This window comes from Pan paniscus, chromosome 2 (assembly GCF_029289425.2).
Source record: "Pan paniscus chromosome 2, NHGRI_mPanPan1-v2.0_pri, whole genome shotgun sequence".
Lineage (NCBI taxonomy): Eukaryota > Metazoa > Chordata > Mammalia > Primates > Hominidae > Pan > Pan paniscus.
The window spans coordinates 97,768,637-97,784,020 of NC_085926.1; the positions used below are offsets into that span (position 1 = coordinate 97,768,637).

Consider the following 15,384-nt stretch of genomic DNA (forward strand, 5'->3'; position numbering starts at 1 on the left):
TTTACTTAATACTATTTAATTTAATTCACCCAATACTATCTATTTAATTGGTAAATAGGGGAGCTGTGATTCATATGCAGGCAGTCTGAAACCAGAGCCTGTGTGCTTATATTTCGCATTCTCATTATCAGTGGTAAGAATCTCATCTCTAAAGGAATAATCCGTTATCGGCTTAAAGAGACTCATAATTTAGAAAGTCTTTTGTTTATATATCATTATGAAATTGTGTCTATTAGTTTTCCAAAGTTTACTCTTTTAAAGAACACTGGTTACTTGGAGCTACAAATAAGCAGCTTTTCCATTTGGGCTTTGAGAACCATTTCTGCCAGTAACTCAAACCTGATCCTGGAGCTCAAAGCTTAACGTATGTGGCTGCCTTCTTTAAATCTTTACTTAGTTATTTAATAGGGATGTCAAATGTAAACAAGACCCAGCTACTGAATTATTCTCCAAACCTGCTTTTTTCTCCAGACTTTCCTGTCTCCATAAATTAAACCACCAACTACCCAATTTCACAAAGGCCTAGCAGTATTCTGATTTATTTATTTTTTTCACCCCTATATCTCATCCATCAAGTCCTGTTGTCACTACCTCGAAAACATATCCTGATTCTTTCTTTGCATTTTTCTTCGCTCTGCCTCCATTGGAGTATACATTTTCATCCTTACTGCCATAAGCTTCTAACAGGGCTCAGAGTTTCCACCTTGTCCCTCACTCACCAGCTAGAGGTCTTTTGAAAAGAAGTCAGGCCACTTTCCTGCTTAAATCTTCCAATAGCTTTTTCCCTGGCACATAGAATGAAATTCAGATTACTTACCGTGGCTGGTGGCCACCAGGTCTTCTACTATTTACTCCCCTATAGTTTATGCTGCCCCACCCACACCAGCCTTCATTCTGTTCCTCAGTAGGCCACACTCATTCTGTCTTACTTAGCCGTTTGTGTTAGCTGTTTCTTTTCCTTTCTGTCCTGTCCTTCTGATTGGCTGGCTTTCTTTCTTTTTTTTTTTTTTTTTTTTTTTTTTTTTGAGCTGGAGTCTCGCCCTGTCACCCAGGCTAGAGTGCAGTGGTGCGATCTCAGCTCACTGCATCCTCCACCTCCTGAGTTCAAATGATTCTCCTGCCTCAGCCTTCTGAGTAGCTGGGATTACAGGCGCCTGCCACCACACCCAGCTAATTTTTGTATATTTAGCAGAGACGGGATTTCACCATGTTGGCCAGGCTGATCTCGAACTCCTGAGCTCTTGATCCACCCGCCTCAGCCTCCCAAAACGCTGGGATTACAGGCATGAGCCACCAGGTCCGGCCAGCTGGCTCTGTCTTAACATTAAGTACTCAGTTCAAACGTCACCTACTCAGAGCGGCACTTCCTGATCAGGCAGTCTAGAGTAACTATCTAGGTGCTCTATTACATTATCACAATATCTATTAAATTATTATGTTATTATAATTCTCAGCAGAGTACTTAGCACCAACTATTATTTTTCCTTGTTAAATTAATTACTTTTTCCCAGCACTAGACTGTAAGAGCTCCATGTGAGCAGGTATTTTGTTTGTCTTGTTTGCTTTAGTTTCAGGGCCTAGAGTAGTATCTGGGTACAGCGAAGGCACTCATGAGGTATTTGTTGGTTAACCAATTAATTATTAATATTTCGTAGTCACACCTTGAAGACCTCAACCTAGGAGATCTTTATCAAAAGAACCTTGATCTGCTAGCAGATTTGTCAAACTCCTGTCCAGGCTTTTGACAGATTTGGCAAATGCCGCTTTTCTCTTTTCAAAATTACATTAGTAGTCCTTGTAAAACTGTGTCTTACTAACATTTTATTGTAACCATATTTGGATTTAATTTTATAAATTACGTTTGGAAAGAGGACAAGAGACTCTTTGTAAATAAGCCTGTAATTTTTACTGGTGACAGCTTTTGTCACCTAGAATCAATGTGCTTATTCTTTTTGAGATTGCTGAAATGAGCTTTGTAAATATTTTTGTTGTAATATCATTTTATGGTATATTCTTCAAATTATATTGCTTTATCCATGGTGAATTCCTTCTGGAAATGGAGTAGGGGAGCACCTTGGATCTTTTCTTTAAACCCAAGTACCCAGGTTTTTTTGTTTTGTGTTTTTTCTATTTTCACACCAAAGTTAAACCTTTACAGTATTAGTTTTACATATAGACAGTCTTGCATTGTAGATGTTGTAAGGCATTGTCTCTGCATATAAAATTCAGACTTGGAATATTTGTAGGAGATGTTAACAACACACAACAGAGGATCGACTTCTGGGCATGTTGTTTTCATAATCATTCGTCAAGCTCTCATGCTTAGCCTCGTTTTAGACACTGTACCAGAATTAGAGGGAAAAAACATAATCAGCTTACATTACAGGATTTACACATTGATGTGGTTCAGTCAAAATGCAAATAGTATTGACAGATATTCAGGGGCAAAACACAGGGGCAGGATGAATTTAAAAAGCAAGGGGAAGGAAAGAAGAAAGAGGAGGGAGAAAAATGACTATGTTATTAGTCATTGCTCTACACTTGAAGGCTGTAACAGATGGACACTTAGATAACCTTCATGGTCTGGTTTAATTTGCTGCATATAATTTCCACAATTCTTTCAGATGATTAAATGAGTGGTTCTTGACAACAATTACGAACATTTAAAGGTGGAAATTTATGCATATTTCCCTAAATTGCATGTCAGGTAGTTCCTGCTATAATTTTGCTAAATGTCCATGAATCTCTTGAAAAATATGACTCATAAATGTGGAAGGCCTACACATAACTTCCATTTCCTCCCTCAGATTCAATAATAATATATCATTTTGTGGCACAAATCTTTTTTTCTTTTCTTTTCTTTTTTTTTTTTTTTTTGAGACAGAGTTTTGCCCTTGTCCCCCAGGCTGGAGTGCAGTGGCGCAATCTTGGCACACTGCAACCTCCGCCTCCTGAGTTGAAGCGATTCTCCTGCCTCAGCCTCCTAAGTAGCTGGGACTACAGGTGCATGCCACCATGCCTGGCTAATTTTTTGTGTTTTTAGTAGAGGGGGGGGTTTCACCACGTTAGGCAGGATGGTCTCGATCTCCTGTCCTCATGATCCGCCTGCCTCCGCCTCCCAAAGTGCTAGAATTTACAGGTGTGAGCCACAGAGCCCGGCCCAGCACAAGTCTTTTATCTGTTGTTAATCTGATGTTATTTAGTGGAACACTTCAGATGCATTCATAGAATTATACATTTTACTAAATATATCACAGCTTGAAATATAGTTTCCCCATTTTTATCAGCTTTCATAGAATTCTTAATTGATTTTTAAATGGCTAATATTGCTTATAAAAAGTAGTTGATCAAGCTCTTGAATTCCTATTTCTGAGTTCCTTGTTCTAGTTCACACTAGACCAGAGGTCAGCAAACTTTTTTCATATAAATCCAGATAATAAATATTTTAGGTTTTGCGGGTCCAGTCATCACCGTCATAACTGCTGTTGCAGTGTAAAAGCAGTCATAGAAAATAAATGTGTAAACGAATGAGTATGGCTGTGTTCCAATAAAATTTTATTTATGGACAACAATATTTGAATTTTATGTAATTTTCACGTCACAAAATAGTCTTATTTTGATGGTTTTTCAGCTTTCACAGTGGGTTGAATTTGGCCTGTGAACCGCCAGTTTGCAAACGCTGCCCCAAACTCAAAGTCACATCGTGAATTGTATGTCAAGTGTCTTCAGGAGAAGAAATTTGAAACAAATCCAGAGAGAATTGTGTTTTACCTTAGTTACTCCGTTACTTAGTAGTTATCAGCTATGTATTAGACCAGTCACATATCTGTTAAAATCAGATATTTGATTCTAAAATATCTCAAGATTAGTTCAGAAACCTTGAAGGTAAATAAATGAAGGACCAGGAAAAGACTTCAGCTTAAAAGTATCAGGTTTTTAACATTTTTGTTACAAATTGGATTTGTTTTCACTCACTTGGATTTTTATCTGCTTACTTTAAAACAGTTCATCAGGTGAAATCACTCTAGAATTATTAGGTCAGCTTCTTTTATTTTCATTGTTCTTCAGAGGCCACACTTCTGCGGAAACAACATGCCCAGGAGGAAAGATTCTTTATATTTCAGTTGTGTTACATATAAGTCAGACATTACTGTTTTGAACTCCAAATAGTATTCTCACTTTATAGTTGTATTTGCATTTTTATTATATTATTAATACATATTGCTTGAAACAAGCATGGTTTTTGGTTGTTAATCCTTTTGTTAAAATATAACTTTATTTATTGTTATTATTTTGAGACAGAGTCTCACTCTGTCACCAAGGCTATAGTGCAGTGGCATGATCTTGGCCCGCTGCACCCTCTGCCTCCCAGACTCAAGCGATTCTCGTGCCTCAGCCTCCTGAGTAGCTGGGATTACAGCCATGCACCACCAAGCCCAGCTAATTTTTGTGTTTTTAATAGAGATGGAATTTCGCCATGTTGACCAGACTGGCCTCAAACTCCTGGCCTCATGTGATCTGCCCGCCCTGGCCTCCCAAAGTGCTGGGATTACAGGTGTGAGTCACCGCACCAGGCCAATGTAACTTTACTTTGAAGACTTTTGTCTTAATGGGATTAGAACTGCATTACCATTTAAAGATGAGTTTCTGCTGGTTCCCATAGAAGTGTCAACATTTTTCTACGCAAATTTTTTTTTTTTTTTAATTTGAGACGGAGTTTTGCTCTTACTGCCCAGGCTGGAGTGCAATGGCGCAATCTCGGCTCACTGCAACCTCTGCCTCCCAGGTTCAAGCAGATTCTTCTGCCTCAGCCTCTGGAGTAGCTGGGATTACAGGCATGCGCCACCATGCCCGGCTAATTTTGCATTTTTAGTAGAGACGGGGTTTCTCCACGTTGGTGAAGCTGGTCTCAAACTCCCGACCTCAGGTGATCCACCCGCCTCGGACTCCCAAAGTGCTGGGATTACAGGCGTGAGCCACCGTGCCTGGCTTCTACCTAAATTTTTTTAGTACTTTGTATACTATCTTGTCCCTCTTTTTGTGCTTCCTCTTAAACTTATGCTAGCTTGGATAAAAATGTACTTTAGGAAGTCTCCTGACATGGGAGAAAACAATTTTGAAAGCTTCAACATACAACATATTTTGTGCTTCATTTCAGAGTAAAATTTTTCCCAAGGTATTTTGTTTTTCTGGGACTATTGTTAGTGCGTGTTGTTTTTCCTGTTTTATGCTTCTTTTCAACCTGTTTGGTTTTCACTAAGGGATTCCAATGGGTTTTTTTTCTATTAGCATAATTACCAATGTTGAATGTCACCTGGGCATAACTACTTTTCCTAACCCTGTCATACCATTGCTATCTCTTAGCATGTTTTCTCAAGTGAGAAAATGTCGACTGAATGGCCTTCTCTTCTTCATTTACTCATTCTCTGTTCACTCTAGATTTATCAGATACCTGCTCTATGTGTGGCACAATACTAAGCACTCTGTACATACGTGTATTTTTTTTTTTTTTTTGATGTTAGAACTTCATCACTGCACCCTTTTTTTTTTTTTTTTTTTTTTCCCCACAAGCAAGGTCTTGCTCTGTCAGTCAGTCTGGAGTGCAGTGGTGTGATCATGCTCACTGCAGCCTCGGACTTCTGGGCTCAAACAATCCTCTTGCCTCTTCCTCCTAATTAGCTAGGACTACAGGTGTGCACCACAACACCTGGCTTTTTTTTTTTTTTTCTTTTCGGAGAGACAAGGTCTTGCCAAGTTGCCCAGACTGGTCTTGAGCTCCTGGCCTCAAGAAATCCTCTCACCTCAGCCTCCCAAAGTGCTGGGGTTACTGGCATGAGCCACCATGCCCAGTCTTCACCTTCTTTTGTAGTCCATCCCCTTCTACTATTCTCTTCCTGCTTTCCTTTCACTTAGACTTTTCCATTTCAGGCTTTTAATTCACTTGACCTCCCCCTACTGCCCTCTGCCACTTGCCTGCTGGGACTGCTGCCTATCATCCCTCTCAATGCTGCCCATCATCCCTCTCAATGCTGCCCATCATCCCTCTCAACGCTGCCCATCATCCCTCTCAGTGCTGCCCATCATCCCTTTCAATGCTGCCCAGGCCTCTAGCTTCTTCTCCTCCTTGAAATTGCAGGGGCCTGGGGGTGTTTGTACAGTGGCATTAGTGCAATGAGGTGGACTTAGTTAGATAAGTATGGGGAATGGGAGTTCCTTTACTCTTGCTCTGCTGGCTCCAACCCAGGGCAGCTGGCTAAAGCAGTCCTTAACCATGAGGATTTCTTCCAGGGTCATGCTTCCAGTTTTTAGTGAAGGATCACAAAAAACGTTTAGTGTCGTTCCATTGATTTTTTTCCCCCCTCGATTGAAGCTTTTTGAAATGTTTTTTGAACTGCCTTTTGTGTCAAACATGCCTTGTCTTAAAATGTCCTGTATTACTCTGTCCACACTGAATTACAGGCACACCTTTCTCTCAATTCAATGAGAGAGTTTTCAGTGTGATGTAAAGAATTGCTTTAGCTTTTTGCCAGGGGACTGGGTCTACCCTTATAGATGACTGTTTGAATTCAACATTTTGTATTAATAGTTGGGCATATTCATAGGTTATCAGAACTGGAAGGGACCTGAGGAATTATTTCACTTTCCTGTTTTACATGTGGAAACTCAAGGCTTAGATTGATGAATGCAAAGCTCGTTGTCACATGAATGAAAATCTAGGATTGGAATTTGAGTCTCCTAACCCCAAGCTTTTGTTGAATCAACTGATTTTCGATAGTGTTTATTCAGAGAAGAGATATGAATAAACAATGTCCTGTGAGATGATAAATTCTGTATTTTTTCGAGCACCTGGAATATTGATTCATATCTCCCTAAAATATCTCAGTGTTACTGAGACTAAGTGCCAGTGGTCAGGTATGCTTACTACACCAGTGATTGTCAGGTATTCTGCACAAAGGATATATTTGGCTGTTATTCACTTTTGTTATGCTTTTCCTCCTTTAAGAATTATCACTTTGCTTTTTCCCTCCTGGTCATAAAGAAATCATAGTTTTAGACCTTAAAGTGTGATTTTAATTGTCCTGTCATCTTGATGGAAATAATCTGATTTTCTTGACTCAGATTAGGAATTTTTGCTATCACCTTTTCTTAGCAAAATATGATTAATCAGCAAAGTTCTGTAGAATGAAGAATTACTTCTGTTTTCACCAGAAAACTCTTGAACTGTTCTAGTGAATTCAGTCCTATCCCAGGCTGATTCTAGATAGTTCATCTTTGGGTTAGATTATATGTCGGATGAGGAAATGGGTAGATTTGGGTGTGGGTCTAGGCCTGTGAGTGTTTGTATGTGCATATACACATGTAGAAGTAAAATAATTGTAGACGTGCTGCTTTTTGGGGGATGATCTTCATCAGGTCCACCAAGCTGCTTCACCATTTCCTGGAGAGATGGTCCTTTGGCCTTTCATAGTGGTAATTTTAGCTTTCCACATATTTCTGTAGATGAATGTATCCAGGCAGTGCATTGGTATGAGTTACCTTCTCCCTCCCACGTGGAGGAAGGTGTTGGAGGTGACAGTTCTCACGATGTGTAGCTTCCCACAGCCATTTTGGTAAATAGGCTTATCCATAGGCACTGTGGGGGCTTTAGTGGAAATCTTGGTGATGCCTGTAGATTTCGGTTTAGGGATCCGTGCTGGGATTCTCTGCTTGCATACCTCCTTGATCTTGAATTAAACAAGAGAACAAAAGGTAATTAATGGTACAGTTGGTGGAGAAGTAGAAATTGTTTAGGACATGGAGTCAGTTTGGAGGATTTGGCTTTGAAAGCACCAGTTTCTGGGGATGTATCAGATCAAAGATCGTCAGGTTGAAGAAAAGAATGTCAGTAAAGTAATCTGGTGTGTGTTGAATGTGTGCTGTGTGCACAGTTCTTGATAGAGATAGTGGTAGATACGGAGATGAATAGATATTTGGCAATCACAGTGTAGTAGGACATAAACAACAGTAGTGTCCCAAATTAATCTCAAAGAGCCATGAGATTGCCAGAGAAAGGTTAATTTCGAATGAGATTGTCTTTAAGAGTGCTTCATGAAGAATATGGCATTTGACTTGGGCCTTTAGACTTTTAAAAGTTTTCACAGTATGAGTTTGGTGAGATGGGCAGCTCCAATGATGATTAGCGGAACAGCTTGGTAGTATGTATCAAGAGCCTTATGAATCTTTTCTAGGATGTAGAGAGGCAGTCAAGGATATTTGATTTTAGCATTGTTTATAATGATGAAAAATGGACAGTTAAATGAATAGGATGTGTTAAATGAATTATAGTATAATTATGACAACATGCTTTGTTAATGAGGCCAAAGCTTCAGGAAAACATTTACTTAGAAATGTTAAAAGTAGAATTTAAAACTGTGTACATGCTTTAATTATTTACATGTGAAGAGAAAAATACTAAAAGAAAATGCACCCATGCTATTGGTTGTTAACCCTGATTAGTGGACTTACAGGTACTTTTGATTTTTCTTACATTTTCTGTGTTCTCCACATATTTTATAGTAAGTATGCTATGAGAAAAAGCAACACTAAATTGTTTTAAGAGACGAAAAAGGAAGGAAACAACTTGGAGATCAGGACATTTCTGTGAACAACCATATTATCCAAGCCATGAGCAGTAGAAGCTGCAGTTGAAGTCAGTGACAGACTAATCAAGTCTGCTAATATTGTGACTATAGCATTAATAGCCTTCCCAAGATGGATTTCTGTGATGTCCTGTAACTTTATCAAGATTTAGATTGGGTCTCCAATTTAGTGTTCAAAAATCTATGTTGGAATCGTCTTTAAATTGTAGATTTCTGAATCTTACTCCTACACATTGTAATTCACTGGTTTGTGGATATGTCCAGCAATTCACATTTTTAATAAACTCTCAGAGTGATTTCTTCAACTCAGGTGGTTGGCCTACCACACTTGGAAAAGTGCTGCCATAATTGAACTTCCTTTAGATGTAAGCTTTATTTTTTCTTCACCTGGAACTCTGGCCTACCTGGGTATGCATAGTTCAATACTGTGAAAGGCCGAGACAGATTGGTATGACACACAGTATTGGTGGAGCTCGTTTCTTTTGAGCAACACTGATACGTGTTGGTGAAGAAAATGTGGCTTGGAATGGTGGTCACTGATAACTTTCAGGCCCAGCTGCCTGAAAGTTACTGGGCTCCTACTTGTTTCTACACCATTGATGTGCAAGCTTTTGTTTTCTAGGTAACTCCATTTTCATTACGTAGTTTTTACCTCTAGATGGCAGCAAAGGCTTGTTATTTTATCAGAACAACCCCAATTGTCATTCCCAAATCTTTTTTTTTTTTTTTTTTGAGACGTAGTCTCGCTGTATCACCCTGGCTGGAGTGCAGTGGCGCGATATCGGCTCACTGCAAGCTCCGCCTCCCGGGCTCCCGCCATTCTCCTGCGTCAGCCTCCCCAGTAGCTGGGACCACAGGCGCCCGCCACCACGCCTGGCTAATTTTTTGTATTTTTAGCAGAGACGGGGTTTCACTGTGTTAGCCAGGATGATCTCGATCTCCTGACCTCATGATCCGCCCGCCTCGGCCTCCCAAAGTGCTGGGATTACAGGTGTGAGCCACTGCGCCCAGCCATTCCCAAATCTTTAAAAAAAAAAAAAAAAAAAAAAAAAAAAAAAAAAAAAAAGGGCCTAGCGCAGTGGCTCATACCTGTAATCCCAGCACTTTGCGAGGCTGAGGCGGGCGGATCACTTGAGGTCAGGAGTTCGAGACCAGCCTGGCCAACACGGTGAAACCCTGTCTCTACTGAAAATACAAAACAGCTGGGCGTCGTGGCGCGCTCCTGTAATCCCAGCTACTTGGGAGGCTGAGGCAGGAGAATCGCTTGAACCCACGAGGCGGAGGTTGCAGTGAGCCGAGATCATGGCATTGCACTCCAGCCTGGGCCACAGAGCAAGACTCTGTCTCAAAAAAAAAAAAAAAAAAAAAAAGGTTTTGTTTTTTTTTTTTTCTTGTATGACTTTTATCCTTGGACATGTTTCAGTAAATGAGGTATGGAGCATTAAAATGTGTCATCTTTTGGATCATTTTTATAGAGCGTTATGTCAAATAGCTCCAAGAAAGTTTTGTCCAAATTTGGAATGCATATTGCAAGAGAAATACATGCATATGGCTCTTTTAAGACCACACAGTGAATGTTCTACTCAGAGTTGGAGGCTCCTGGGTTTCATCAGAGAGCAGATGTCTTGGAGGAGATTAAGCAAGTTGGAAAGCTCATTCACAGAAGAAAACGATTTTTTAATAAATGCTTAACCCAGTTCAACATGAAGACTGGGATTTGGAATGCCTTAAAAGTCTGAAGGATGTTGAGTTCAATGAGGCAGAAGAAGTGGTTCCACCTAGGGAGCAGTAGAAAGAAGAGGAGTAAATTTGTGGAATATATTAAATTCTAAAAGTGTTGGTTTGTTTTATCCATAGATTCTCAAAAGAAACCTAGCAATCTAGAAGACTCCCTGGTTATAGTGAGTTATTAGAAGGCATTGAGTCATAATGAGCAAAAGAAGTATGGAAAGGTGAAGTGTTTTCAGTTGTATTCAAAGTCTCAGTTCTATAGCCCAATTTCTACATGACTCTTTTGTTCTTCCACTTTATCATGGAGCACAAATATACCAGAACAAAATCAGCATTTATGGAGAAACTATCAGATCTCAGACAGCTGGAGTCAGGATGTTTCCTTTTCTCTAAAGGAAATTAATTTTGTAAGTGCTTTGAACTTTTTGATCTGTATTGACAACGTGTTGTGTAAGAAAGCAGTGTTTTCTCAGGAGCGGTCCTGACTCCAGGGACTGCATCACACCTTAGCTCTAGAGGTTGAGAAGTTGAAGACTCCCAGAGACCTCTGGTCATTTTGATATGTGGTAATTGAGGTGGTGTGGGACGGTGGTTGGATTCAGGGCTGCTCACTCCCTTGGGGACTCAGCTGTGGAATGCTTGGCCAAGGCCATGTGTTATCAGAATTGACAGTGTTTTTGTAGTTTTGTTTTTATCTCAGTGTTTAATGGGAAAGTATATAAGCAATGATGATGGATATGGTGATGAAAAGAAGGAAATGCTAAACTGAAGAAAAATATATTTGAAATATTATTGCCTTCTTTTCTTTTGTCTTTTATATTGTTTGACAAATCACTGCTAATTTATGGGGAGTGGTGGAATGGAAATAAGAGATAATGAATCTGGCAGCTAGCCCAAAATTTCATAATGATGCTTTGGCTTTTTTCTCTTGATTTTTCTCAGAGCTCCCCTATTAAACAATGAAACTTTATCACTACAAGTTTTACACTTTATACAGGAAAGGGTCTTTCAAAGGAAAGCCGTTTGATTTTATTAGCTCATTCTCATTAACCTCCTATGAGAGATCATTTGGTTTTGAATAGTGTTCTACTTCTATGGCTTATATTAAAGAGTTGTCCAATATCTGATGCAAAGGTTAGAGTAAATAGGTGCCTTTATTCTGTAATGTATCATGGTTTGTGGTTGTACCTAGTCACCTCTCAATCTCTCTTTCTGTGGAAATTATACAGTCAGCAGTGGGGGCAATCCAAGAATAAACATTGAAATAAAGTTTTCAAAATCGCTCCAAACCCAGTTGCCCCCACTTTGTATCAGACCAAGCATCAGATGTAGCAATACTTTGTTAAAATAAAATATACTAACCTTAAATACTTGTCTTCCTCATTTGTTCTCTTTTTATCCATCTGTGAACTTTTTTCCTTTTACTCAGCTTTTCTTTTTTTGTACCCTTTCCTCCCTCCCCTCTCCTATTTCTTTCTCATTTCTTCATTTGCACCCACTTAATTGTTTTAGTCATTCTCAGGCTTACATCTTATAACAGCCTTTGGGTAGTATCTAGAGCACAAGCCGTGGAGCCAGTCTTGGGTCTTCATTCTAGTTATGGCACTAACTAGCTGTGTCTCTTTGAGCAAACACTTTACCCATGTAAACCTCAGTTTCCTCTTTTGTAATCTTCATCTGGGGATTGAAATACCTACTTGTAAGTTTTCTTTGGGGAGTAGAGATATTGTGTAGTAAAGTCCCTGGCCCATCCAAAGTTTCGGGTGTTAGGTGTTCCTGTTGTGATCATCATCAGCATCATCTTTGTCTTTTTCCTTATATCACTTCTTAAGATGCCTATTTCTTGGTCACAATCCTAACTTCTTTGATTGTTTTACCTTTCTTGTTTTCCTGCTTTATCTCTCAACTTTCCTCTCTCTCCAATTATTTATAGGCAATATGTTGCTAAGGGTGGGAGTTAAGGCAGCTGAATAAGCAGTACTGATTCCTGGGCTATACTTCTAACCACCTTTGACCCAGAAAAGGCCCACTCACATGTCCTTTATCCTCCTTATGCTACTTTGTCTGGTCCTTGTGAATCTTTCTTTTTTAGAGTTCACCCAGAGACATTATCTGTTCTTTCCTGTTTTCATGTCTTTTGTTTGAAAAATGCAGTAGTTCTTTTAGATCACCTGTAAAGTCCTTTGGCTTTGACATTCTGTGATTCTGTGTAAAGGACAAATGCAGGCCAGCTATGGCTACCAGATGCCTTTATTAGCCATATGAGCTTTTGTTGAGCACCTACTATGAGCACTATTTAACTCCTGGGTAGTATAGGACCATGGTTCTTAAATTTTATATGCCCGGAGAGCCTGTTAGGATGCAGAATCCCTGCAGTGGGAATTAATAGGTCTGGGAATGTGAAACTCTGCAAAGTCATATGTGATTCTGATGAAGGTGGTCAATGACTGCATTTTAAGAAACATTGATATAAGGAGTTCAAAAATAAATGATAGCTGATTCTTGCTTTTGAGATGATAGCATAGGAGGGGTAACAAATAATTATGAGGCACAATGACGTGCAATAATAGAATTACAGACAGCAGTTTTGGAAACTCAGTGGAAAACTAAAAAGTAAGGAAGGTTTTCCAGAGGAAGTGACACATGAGGGATGAGTAGGATTTTAGTATGAGGAACAAAGGAAGAAGAGTATTTCAGCCCTACAAACAGCATGATCAAAGGTAAGAAGGCCCAGTAGTATGTGGGAGGATAGTTAGTATGGTGTCCTGGTGAAGATGTGAGGGTATGTCCAGAGTTTCAAAGGGAGATGAAACGAAAGATGAAGGCCATGGTAGAAGGTTTGGACTTTGGGCGCTAAGCAATTTTAAGTGCTGTTTTCTGGGAGGCTGGAGAATTGCTGTGATCAGAATGGTATTTAAGGCTGGATTATAGAGGTGAGGATTTAAGTGTAGTAGATTAACTATCTTACAGTACCATCTGTCCTAAAGTCTGGGCTTGGGGAGTAGTAGTACAAATAAGTGGGGAGGACAGAGGAAGAAATAATATGACAGAGTGGAGGATGAGCAGAGAAGTGGAGAATAGTTCCCAGATGCTGAACCTGAGCAGTGGGGAAGGTGATGGACCATCAATAGAGGCGAGACAAAGAGCAGTTCAAGAAAGATAGTATATTGGGTTATGGGCACATGCTAAGTTTGAAGTGTATAGTTGGGCCTTCCATGTGGAACTGTTTGGTAGAGTTGAAATTTTGGAGATGTTGCTTTGAGGATCGTGGTAGAGAAATTGTTGATACTATTCAAGTGCCTGAGACAGCCAGAGAGAAAAATGTAATTCCCACTCAACTGCCGCTCTTTTCTTCTCCCACCATAGGTACTTCTACATCCCTTTCCCAGAGCCTGAGATGAATTTTGTGGGACCCTACCATGTGCCCACATCCTCTGCACAAGGCCACTCTATCTTAATGATAAGAATGTAACTAGTTCTGAGAACAGCCACCTAAGGAGGCATTTATTCCCATTACTTGAACAGTACATAGTGATTGAACCACTATCCAGGGAGTGATTGGCTTGCTAGGGGAAAGGAAATCCTGCACCTCTCTTCCAGTAACCTGGCTGGCCCCTCAGCCATTGTGTCTGAACCAAGCAGACAGATTACATAAACTTGTACTCGCAGAAGGGTTTGCCACTTCGTGGCACAGAGCCATGCAGTAAGGACAGGATAGCCTCCCTAAAGCGTATTTCCTTCCTTATTGGCAGTCTGAGAAAAACCTGGAATAGGACCATATTTGATAGGTTTGGCCTAAAAAAATAGTAATAATCGTCCATTGTTCTCCCTAGTCTTCTCATTGTCCTTAGAAGCTATAATCAGCAGCCTCAGAAGCATTTATATTTTTCAGTTTCTGTAATTAATACATACTCTTATAATCAGAAAATTTCATATGAAATAAATGGGCTGCTTATATAAATTACTGTGAGAGCTGTTCTTCTCAGCATGATCCCTACTCACTGATTCCCTCCCTGTTGCCCTAAAGGAATAACTATCTGCCTCTTGTGTTATGGAACTTTTGAGGACCTCTTGCAGTTTTTAGTTAGCTCCTGTTTATATAAAACAGTGGTTTTCTGAGGCTTCAAAAGTGACTGATCTCAGGCACAGTGAATTCAGGCAAGAACACCATGAAAAGGCATAAGAATAGAAGAAGAATAGCTTTTTCTAGTTAAAGAGAAGAGAGAAAAAAAAAAAACAGCCAAACCACTAATTGTAAAGGATGATAATGCATTTTTGAGGAATTACTTTGAGTTGTTTGAAGAGTGTCTGTGTTGATGCAGATTATTGTATTGTGAGGGGAGACATAGGAGCCAACTTGACAACTTTCCTTTGCAGTGGCAGTTTTTACTTGGGATGCTTCCTTGGTTTACAGTTTTGTACTCCTGAATTTGGAGACTGACAGAGTTGAACCCCAACACTTCTCCTTCTGACCTGGGAAGATACATAGTGATTATTTCTAAAAAATGATTTTGGGAGTGCCAGTCTTATTAAGTTACAGTGTTCCTTGAGAAATAGAAATCCAGATTTAGAGTGTACCATCTGGGAAAATTTTCTGTTTCTGCAAAGGCAGAATCACACCAAATGTGGCCTAAGTTGGTGGTGCTTGTCTTTATAGTGGCTGGACCTTGATCCCTTGATTGCCTTTTCTGAAAGTCTTGGGTCATTATCATAACTGTCAAGGCAGCCACCTACTTATAAGCTCAGATGTGCATGGTTGTGATGTTCCTTCCGTGAATCATTTTCACTCACTTCTGATGCTTTTCTATCCCATCATCTCTGAGGCTAATCAGGTACCTCCTGCTCTGCCCATATTGATTGCCTGTCCAAGCTCATTCTTCACGCTTGGCATTTGTGCCCTTTGCTTATAGAATCTTGCCTTAGGATAAAGTGGACACTGACTGCACCTTTTGTGTTCTGAGAACAGTCTCCTAATGAGAACATGAGCTTCTCTTTGGACTTGCTTTCTCACATC

The 15,384-nt window shown here is 39.8% G+C and overlaps 2 protein-coding genes across 3 annotated transcripts in view; one reads left to right on the forward strand and one right to left on the reverse strand.

Moving 5' to 3' along the window:
* Positions 1–15,384, forward strand: part of CMSS1 (cms1 ribosomal small subunit homolog) — a 360,423-nt gene that overhangs the window by 5,203 nt on the left and 339,836 nt on the right. The window lies entirely within an intron of this gene.
* Positions 966–15,384, reverse strand: part of FILIP1L (filamin A interacting protein 1 like) — a 107,173-nt gene continuing 92,754 nt past the window's right edge. For both annotated transcript variants that reach the window (XM_055110201.2, XM_055110199.2), the window contains one exon: positions 966–7,724. In XM_055110201.2, coding sequence (XP_054966176.1) covers positions 7,533–7,724 — 192 coding nt within the window. In that variant the 3' untranslated portion in view covers positions 966–7,532. The remainder of the gene's footprint in view (positions 7,725–15,384) is intronic.